Raw genomic sequence first — 10,165 nt, forward strand, 5'->3', positions numbered from 1 at the left:
TGAGGTCCCCCCCCACCCCCGTGGTGACGTGTCGCTGTGGGAGAGCTTCCAGGAAACCTCTGATATGCCTGTCACAATAGGTCGACCAAAAAATAAAAATATTTGTTAATTTGCTGGAGGTGTAATTCAGGATTTTGGTCCTGGAAAGTCCTGGAAAAGTCAGAGAATTGTAATTACATTGTATAAAAAACAGACGCAGTTTCCTTTGTTTCGGGTTGATTTTCAACTGTTTTCTATTTAATGTTACACAAGAGCCTCAGCACGTCATCACTTTAACCACGCCCACAAAGCTCAGAACTTCATGCATTTAGTCGGGAGAACCAGGAGAACCAGTCTGTAGGTCCAGAACATTCCTGCTTCAGAGGAGGAGTGGAGTTCTAAGGAGTCCGTCAGTAGATCTCGGACTCACCGTGCGCTGCAACATCACGTTGTGTCTTCAGTGAATTCCCGTCTTTTTTCCTGGAGTTTCAGGTTTATTTATAGTATTTTTCCGCATTTCAGTGTTTTTCCATGAAGTTGGAGCTCAGTTTTCCTAAACATCAAAGAATTGGATTAATTTCTAAAAGTCGTCATATATCTTTACAAAGTAAAAAAGAAAAAAGAAAAGAAACACCTTTAAAATTGATTAGAAAATTAAAATTTCACTTCATTTCACCAAGTTGTTGTAGAGCCGTGTGGGTGCTACCCTTACATTCATTCATTTAGGCTGAAAATGCCCAAAATAGGGAGTTTAATGTGGCTCAATGAGCCAAAGTTGCAGAAAAACCTTTAAAAAAAATGGGACCAGAGCCTGGAACCTGTTCACATAGTTGTTTACATCCGCCAGAGGAATCCATCTTGGAAATGTTCTCTGAAGATCTATGTTGTTCAGAATCTGACTGATGTTTGATACCAGGCTCCGTGCTTCCCCCCCTCAGCCCCTCACACGGTGGTGACGGACAGCAGGGGGTTGTAGATCTTCTTCCCGTCAGGCGACCTGGACCCGTGGGCCAGCAGCTCCTGGATGGTGATCCAGTTGTCCAGGATGCGGCGGTTCCTCCTCTTCGTCAGCTTCTTCTGGCTCAGCAGCAGGATGTGGTTGCTGGTGACTTCCTGTTGGGGGCGGCCGTCGTCGGTGCCCACTGCTGCCGTGGAGGAGGAGGTGTAGTCCCTGGATGTGGAGGACGGGGAAAGCGTTTAGTGAGTGAGGAAGGGAAACATCTGTCTCCTTTATAAGGAGGCTTCCCGTGTGGCAGGCCCCAACAATAACGGCTGCCCAGTTTCCCTGGGCAACCAGAGTGGGGCCATTATCAACCTTCTGTGGTCTGGTTGCCCCATTGTCAAATACTTTTCATATGTGAAACAAAAGGCGCTGTATACCTCTGTATGTTTGGAAGCTTCCAGCGAAGAAAATGAGTTTTCCTGGAGCATTGATTTACTCTGGCAACCATTATGCCAATCTTGGCAACCAACAGCTGATGCATGGTTGCCAACCTGGCCGCCACTTCTAGAAATGAGTGTCAGGCCTCAATGTAGGAGAAAATATCAGCAAAGCATAGTAGGCCCCTTGATTTGGCAACATTTCAAGGAAACCTTAGGTGGTTCCTTGGAAAGCGTTAGCAGCATTAGCAGCGTTAGCACGATGCTAACTGTGTTTATGTCGCTGGACAAGCCTGAACTCTGTTGACGACTTACAGTCATGACATGGTGAAAACAATGAGCGATCATCAGCCAATGTGACTATTTATGATGTTATTCTTCACGACAGGGTCCCTTTGATGGTCATGTGACGCAGAGTCACGTGAGACGCTTTTGCTATAGAATGTGAACAAATAGAAATTGCTTGTCTTGACAAAACCAAACTGGTCGAGACCAAGCGGCAACGCTGCAGTTCCTCTAATGGCCACTAGATGCTGCCCCAGAAAACCTCAGCCTGAATGAAAGCGTCGCTGTCGAAGTACAAAAAGTCCAAAGACGTAAGCGTCTCAGGCGTCTGAGTTTGCTTCTTTGAACGCGTATCTGGGGGCGTGGCTTCCACGATGGACCTTCCTCCGACTGTCTTGTTTCACTGGCCCCGCCCCTCAACGCCCCAAGACTCCGCCCCACTGCCCAAACTTAAAACGTTTTGGCTCCACCCCACCAAAATGGCGGCGAGGGTTAACCCAAACTCGAGAGTGTCCATTTTTTTTTTTTTCCAATCGTCTATGTTCTAGAACCAGTCCGACGCTGGTGGAGACTCCGCCCACCTGTCTCCTCTGACGTAGTCCAGTCGGCTCTGCATCATGAACTCTCTTCTTCTGCGGTATTCTCTGGCCCTCAGCAGCTGCTGCTTCCTCTCCTCTCGGCTCCAGTAGCGCCCCTGTGTGGACAACCCCAGTTAGGACCAGTAGGCACGCAGGAAGTACCATTTTCCACTTTTCTCAGTGACTTGTCGTCGGTCTCTGTTCCTGGTTTTCAAACTGGAAAACGTGGCAACTGGAGGTGAAACTCTGTGAGTGTAAAACTAATGAACGTTTAACTCATATCCTCTTTATCAATAAGCAGTTATACTGATATTTGATATTTCAAACCAATATTATCATCTGAACATAGTGTCATGATGAAATTAGATGAGAATCATCAGATTATTACCCAAACATTATCATATACTTTTGGTCTGATATACGACTGTTATGAATATTGATATTGTCTAAAATGGATGCTTTTTTCTCCATTCCTGAAGCTTCTGGAACAAATAATCTCAGTTCTCTGTGGAACAGAGCCTCAGACAGAGAAAGATCTGGAACGAACACCGGACTATTTTTTCCAAGATGGAGACTCAGAGAACCAGTGAACTCCCGTTGGATTCTGAATTTAGTGTCTAAGGCTCAGGTTCTGATGGACTAGCGCTCCCTCTGGTGGTTGAAATTCACTCATCGTGTCTTCAGCACTGGAGGCGTCCGCGTCCTGAAAGCCGGTGTTACATCCTGTCGCGTACCGGGTGGAGTTCTGCCATGGTACCTGCTTCATCTCGCTGGCTGCGTCGTCGTCCGTGGTCATCCCACTGCGTTCCTCTCGGATCTTCATGGCTCGGGCCTTCAGCAGACGGTCTCGGACCGGACGCTTGGCCACGTAGCGAGTGCCGTCGCTGCGGATCTTCACCTGCACAAAGTAGGAACAACCGCTGGATCGCATTCCGATTGTCTGGATCCACATCAGGCTGTGGCTCTACCGTCAGTCTGTCGTTCTGGAGTCACCCAAAGACGTCTTCAGCCAACGGCAATGTGGAAACAGGTTTCAATAAAGGGTTTATAAAACCGAGACTCTTTATAAGGTCAGATTCATTTCTATAGTTTCAATACCTGAATCAACACTTTGTGTGGAAGTTGAACAAGAACAACCATTTTCTGCTTAAATTACCCTGTGACTGTAGGCGTCACTGGAGGCACAAATTTACATCCATGAGCAATGTGACCGGGTCAAAGGTCATGATGGTGATGAGCAGTTAGCACACTGGCTACGGACTGTGATATCAGGCCAGCACCTGTCAGGCTTGGAGCTGAAGCTCATGGGTTTTAAACCACAGTGGTAATATTTTAGTAAAACTTCCGCTCAACCGCATTCATCACATCATTTCAACAACAATCAGAATCAGACGATAGCAAGCAGTAACACCACAGGAGGTTTTTCATGAGACACCCGGACGGACGTTGGAAAGTGAAGCAGGTCAATTCGGAGGAAACATTCAGATCGGGGAAGGAGAGAAGGAGGAAGAGGTGGATAGATGGAGATCTATATCGTGTGCGATGCCATTTATTTAACATTCGACAGTCAGTCAGAAATCAGATCTCTAGAGACAAACTAAGCAGCTATCTCAATAAATGAGGCAAAACCTAATTCCCTGCGAGCGCCAGGGGTACAATTGTAAAGTGGCTCTTCACCTCTGACCTTTGACCTCCATGCAGAGGTGTGATAGATCATCAAGACCATTTCCCAATGGCAATCAATAATGTATCGGGTCCTGGAGCAATATCTTACCTTCCACTCCATGCGCTGTGGGGAGGCGGTGGGCGAGGACTGTCTGAGCCCCAGGGGTAAGGCCAGGCCTAGACGGGAGGCGCTGCCACGGTGGTGTCCATGCTCCTCAAACCCACAGGGGGCGCTGTTCACGCTCCGAGGACTGGCAGAGCCACTGCTGCCTGTGCCGGGTCCCCTCTCCTCGCCCTCCGCCCTCCCTCGGACCCGGTCCAGGGGGTCCACCAGCCCCTCAGAGGGCAGCGCCAGGCAGCTCTGGTAGCGCTCCGGCGGCTCAGAGAGTCCGCGATGCCGGCTGTTGAAATACGGGCTGGACTCTGCACTTCCTCCTCCCGTCCTGCTGGTGGAGTCACCTGCAAATATGATGAGGAAAGTCAAAAATAGAGACATTTGACTGTGCAGCGTGCTACTCTATGATATTCATTACAACAGCAACATGCTAACATCTGCTTCTGAGATGTTACACCTCGTACACAGGCGTCACGCCTCGTACACAGTTGACACGAGGTCCGGTGGATTAGCCGGGCGTCATTCAGCGGAGGAGCTCCGTAGCGGGGTGGAGACGCAACGCCCCCTGGTGGCCAGTGTGTCCGTCAACAACAGAGCAAAAGATCCGCAAGATCAAACTACGCGTTTACAACAAAGCGCCACAATCTCTTTTTCGCTAGTAAAGCCATTGTTTACAGTCAGGGCCGGCTGCTGGCATAAACACTCTATGCGGTTGTTTAGAACAGAACAATCTTTATTTGTCACACAGCACAGCACACTACACTACAACACATACTTTGGATGTGATGAACTGAGGCCTCTGCGTTTAACCCATCCTGGCTTGCCCTTCCTCCGGGGGCTCAGCCAGGAGCAGTGGGCAGCATACATGGACGCGCTATTTGGGAGATAACCCACCAGAGCACGGTGCCAACAGCGCCCCAGGTGGGAATCAAACCCAGGACCTTCTTGCTGTGAGGCAGCAGTGCAATGCACTGCACCACCATGCTACCATTTAGGGGGCACCCCCTGAGTGTGGGTATTGTGGGTAATATTGTGTGTTTTGTATTTTATCTTGTTCCGCTTTGAACAAGACGAAAAAAACCTGTGTTCTGTGGCGGGTCTTAAACCGCAACTTAACCCCCCCACCCACCCACTCCGCCCTTTAAGGCCATATAACAGCACAGGCCGGACCTTTTTAGAAAGAGAAGAAAGAAGAAACAGTCTTTAATTGTCACACGACACTCCACAACACATGCTTGCACACACACACACATGCACATGCTTGATGGTGGCCGGTGAAATGGCTCCTCTGCTTTTGACCCATCCTGGCTTGTCCTTCCTCTGGGGCCACAGCCAGGAGCAGTGGGCAGCGTACGTGGACGCGCCCGGGGACCAGGTGATAAGTGTCCATCGCTGGTCAGACGATGATGGGTGCATGTTTTTGGTGGGGGTCCTTACTGACGTGAGGTGGAGGAAACCCCATGTGAACACGGGGAGAACATGCAAACTCCACACAGAAAGGCTCCTGTTTTGGAAGATAACCCACCGGAGCACGGTGCCAACAGCGCCCCAGGCGGGAATCGAACCCAGGACCTTCTTGCTGTGAGGCAGCAGTGCAATGCACTGCGCCACCGTGCTAAACATTTTACAGTAGATATTTAGTTTGACTTTCTGCCCAAGTGAATGTGAACTCTAGCCGAGGGTTCGATTTTCCAGTATGTCTCCCAGCAACGCGGTGAACTTTTCTTCATCAAAAATCTTTGAACAATTCTCCCTGGCTTGGCCTCGGTCAGCCATCTTGGATGCAGATCATAGCAGTATTCAGTGTGTAGGCAGCGTGAAAAACCTCCTGTAGTAAGAACAACTTTGGAAGGAGTTTCAGGAGTTTTGTTGGTGTTTCCTACCGGTCCCGGAGCTCCGCCCACCGTCGACCATGCCCCTTCTGGAATGAGACCCCGCCTCTCTGCTCAGAGACCTGTTGGCGATGATGTTGATTGATTGGTATTTCTCAATCTTACGTATCTCCAAAACACTTTCTAAAGAAAATAATGTTTCAGAGCACCATACATAAAAGATTAAACTGGATTATTTTGAACTAAACCTTTTTATTTTTCGCTCAATGAGATTTATCAGAATCTTTTGAATTGATCCCCTATTGAGAGAACAGCTTGAGCTGAGCTCCCATGAATCATAAATTGGGGAAACCAGGACCACCTTCTTCGGTCTTTGGTCTTTTGGTCTTGCCCCATACACGGTAGTAAACTGAAGCCGTTCTTTATATACTCGATCTATTTAAAAGGTTCTGATGCCGATCACTGTGGAAAAAAAAAATGTATGGTTAAAAAATACCAGACTCGTCCTTTAATTTATCATTTCAAAAATCCACACCGAAAATCACATAATTCAATATTTTGTAACGAGCAGAGTCAGCTAAATGCTAATGAAAAAAAGACTGTTCACCTGAACTTGGAGGGTGTGGAGGGGGTGGAGCTTGAGCCATGGACCGGGCTGCCGTTGGCTGTCTGGTACTTCCTGTAGCTGTTCGGCGAGAAGGAGCAGTTGAGGCCGGAGTGGCGTCGCTCCCTCTCTGTCCCGTGGTGATGGAGGCTGATGGTGGAGTTGAGAGGGAGGAGGCGGCCGAGGGAGAGCAGCGGGGGAGGGGACAGCACGCCTCCTCCCCGTCCTCGCTTCTCCTCCTCCTCCTCCTGCAGGATCTCCTGGATCTGCTCGGTGCTGACCAGCGGCGTGTTCTGGCAGCTCTCGCCTCCCGTGTTGTAGGCGCTGGTGCTGTCGCGCTCCTCCCAGCGCTCCCGCTCCGGGGCCTCGTTGATGGCCGACAGCTCACGCCGGGAGTCATCATCGACTTGATCATCTTCATCCTCGTCATTGTTGCCGGCGAGACCTGGAGAGGAAGGACGGGGTTAAACAACTCTGTAACAGAGACCGTCTGCCTGACTGCTCTATGTTCTAGCAGGGCGTGGAAACCTGGAACCAGAGAAGAAGGATTCCAGGTGTGCTTCCTCCTGCTGGACCCTTCAGAACTGGGCCAGGGGGGCGGGGCTAAATGTTATCTCATTCCTTATTGGTCGCTTCACTGTCACTGGAGGTTGATGCGAAAATATTTCACATTGCTCCCAAGTATTGGGAACCAACGGCTGATTCATATTTGGCAACTCGGCCACAACCACTTCAAGAAGGTGAGTTCAGAGTGGCTGGTGTAGGAAACATTAGGAAATCGACGCTTCCATCGATTCATTTCATGAGGTGTTTTCGCACCGCAGGAACTTTGTTAAATTACTAAGAACTTTTGGAGGAACTATCCCAAGAGAAACCACAAGAGGAACCTTCAGTGATGTAAGTGCATGGTGATTGGCCAAACGTATGTGCACTGTAATTGGTCCAGACCTAAGTACATGATGACTGGATTGATTATTTCTCACCTCAAATTTGTTCAGAAACACATAGTGGTGGACTGATGAGGTGAAATCAGTGAACGGAGTAAATACAATGGAACCTGGAAGTGGTGCTGAAACGCGATTGGCTGACGTCACTTCAGGGTGTGAATACAACCAGAAGAAAAGCCTTTGAAGGTTCTCGGGGACCTTCCCCAGGTCCTAGTTCTCCTCAGGGACTCCCGCAGCTTGTGGTGTGGGGATGGTGTAGTTGAGAAGCCACACCTGACCTGGATCTAGGTGATTGGGATCAGAGTGGCTGCATACCTGTTGCCCGTTGGTTGGTGTAATGAGCAGTAGGTTAAACCCCCATCCCCACACTCACTCAGGAGAGGAGCCCTGTCACAGCACATGTCCATCTGCTCCTGGCTAACTCCGACTGGCCAACTCTCTACAATAAACTGGTGTCTACAACCTTGTCGTCTGTGTCTCTGTGCTGGAGGTCCCTGAACACGCCACTTGGATGGCGCGTGGTAGGAGAAAATGCCACACGCCTATTGTAGTAGGAAGCATAGGAAGCATCCTCGTCAGGTTCCTTGATTCGACACCATTTTAAGGAAACATCAGGTGGTTCCTTGGGGTGTGTTGGCAGTGATTTCCCATAATTCCGTGCCCTAATATCTGGTTTAATGGCGGACGGAGACTGTGGAAATACTGTATTTTCCACCTCCACCACCCACACTGGTTATGGAGTGATTGCACCGAAAAGTACATTTTACGTAAATTCAAGTCGACTCATCAGCCGCGGTAAAATGTTTCCAAAACAACTAGAGTGTTGAACAACGAGTGATGATGTCATACAACGACTTATCCACCTCAAGGCGACTAGTTAACATCGGTCGGGCGACACCTAGTGGCACTTTCTTTACCATTTTGAGCGAGTTTAAGTTGTGTTAGCACCTCTAACCAGGTTGTCATCATGGTTAACTGCTTCACGGTGGTCCCCCGCCCCCCTGCCGCTCTCCTCCTCCATCATCCAGGCCTTCATGCACCGCTCTCTGAGCTGCTGCATCTTCTGAGCTCGCAGGATGTTGCGGCACTTGAACTCCAGGTGGCGCAGTTCCTCCTCGAGCAGCGCCATCTCGTGCTGGCTCAGCGTCTCGTTGCAATTTGCGTCCGCCTCCTCTCCATCCTCCAGCTCCTCCTCCTCCCCCAACTCAACCTTGGGGCCGTCGCTCCTCTCGTACTGACACTTGATCTCAAGCAGCTCACGGTAGCGTTCGCACTCTTCCTCCGTCAGCCCTGGCATCATCATCAGCATGGTCAGGTCTGGCTGGTGGGGGTGATGGTGCTGTGGTGAGGGGAGGGGGCAAGGCGTGATCAGCCAATAGGAGCAGAGATCTATATATGTATGTATGTATGTATGTATGTATGTATGTATATATGTATATATGACTCTGTGGAATACTCCATTCTGATTGGTCAATAGCGGCAATCAGCTGTTAGTTATTGCTGAATAACCGTCTGTAAATAATGGCCGTTGCCACACCAACCACTTCTCCTCCAGGTTTCAAGTCGCTCGTATCGGTCCTACTACATGCTAATGCTAACACTAGCTACATAGTAGTGGCGCCATCTAGTGCCGCTACATAGAAACTACAATAGAAGACAGGAAGAGACGCGGACATCACGTCCCATTCAGTGTTACATTTCACCATTCATGTAAAAGTTAACACTTATACAGTAAATAGTTTATTCATGTCAATACTGCATATCAATGTATCGTTGTATTCAGTAAGTAGTTTGTAATAAGCAGGAATATGTTGTTATTGCTAAATCAACCCAACAGTGTGATTAGGGTCTCGACAAAGCATCATATGTTTAATATGTATTAAATGTTGTTTATAACATTTGAATAATAATAATAATAATAATAATAATAATAATAATAATAATAATAATCATCATAATCATAGGCTTGTGTTTGGACTCACATGGAGGTGGTGGGGGCTGTAGCCTCCCCCGGACCCCCACTCCAGGCCCAGCAGGGAGTCGGTGCTCAGCTGGAGGTGGAGCAGTGGAGGCGTGGACTCACCCCGGCCGTGCCCTGGACTGGGGCTGGGTCTGGGGCTAGGGCTGAGCCCGGGACTGCGTCTGGGACTAGGGACCAGCCCGGGACTGAGCCTAGCCCTGGGTCTGGGTGGAGGTAGGGTGGGTTAGACAGCATGAGGGAGAAGGTGGAGAGACAGGAGATACTGGGACACTGTTGATAATATACAACAATAAATGGAAATTCCACTGTGGGTACTTGGTTCAAGTTCTGGAATTGGGTTTCTTTCTGGTTCTGTACCTTAAGCTGTTCTGGAGAGGCTTTGATTCTCTGCACTGTTATGGTTTAGTCTCTGGTTCTGGTTCTGATCATGGTTCTGTTCAAGTATCTGGTTCTTACCTGCCACTGGCTCTTTACATGGTTATAGTTCTTTACATGGTTCTGGTCCGGTCCCTGGTTCTGGTTCTTACCTGGGGCTGTGTCTGAAGCCCCTCATACTGCCGGGGATGTTGGTGTTAGTGTTGCTGCTCTCGTCGCAGCGGGGGCTGTCGTCGGTCCGGCCCAGTCCACTGTCTGGATCCGGGTCCAGGTCCTGGCTGGTGCTGAGCAGGGGGGTCATGCCCAACAAGGGTGGGGGCAGTGGAACCAAACCCCCCCTCTCCTCATCCTCCTCATCCTCCTCTCCTCCCCCTCCTCGCTCCTCCTCTCCCTCTTCCTCCACCTCCCTCTGCCACCCCCTCCT

The 10,165-nt window shown here is 49.5% G+C and overlaps 1 protein-coding gene across 1 annotated transcript in view; it reads right to left on the minus strand.

Annotated features, from left to right (window-relative positions):
- Nucleotides 1–921: 921 nt before the first annotated feature.
- The window catches only part of LOC307240648 (PDZ domain-containing protein 4-like), a gene marked incomplete at both ends in the record, with an annotated part of 24,628 nt that continues 15,384 nt past the window's right edge, over nt 922–10,165 (minus strand). Inside the window, 10 exons of the mRNA XM_080014487.1 lie at nt 922–1,150; nt 2,226–2,338; nt 2,980–3,120; nt 3,997–4,346; nt 5,886–5,956; nt 6,442–6,883; nt 8,370–8,706; nt 9,383–9,569; nt 9,894–10,025; nt 10,158–10,165. The exon at nt 10,158–10,165 is cut by the window's right edge and continues 84 nt beyond it. Coding sequence (XP_079870613.1) covers nt 922–1,150; nt 2,226–2,338; nt 2,980–3,120; nt 3,997–4,346; nt 5,886–5,956; nt 6,442–6,883; nt 8,370–8,706; nt 9,383–9,569; nt 9,894–10,025; nt 10,158–10,165 — 2,010 coding nt within the window. The remainder of the gene's footprint in view (nt 1,151–2,225; nt 2,339–2,979; nt 3,121–3,996; nt 4,347–5,885; nt 5,957–6,441; nt 6,884–8,369; nt 8,707–9,382; nt 9,570–9,893; nt 10,026–10,157) is intronic.

Source organism: Zeus faber (assembly GCF_960531495.2).
Source record: "Zeus faber genome assembly, chromosome: 15".
Lineage (NCBI taxonomy): Eukaryota > Metazoa > Chordata > Actinopteri > Zeiformes > Zeidae > Zeus > Zeus faber.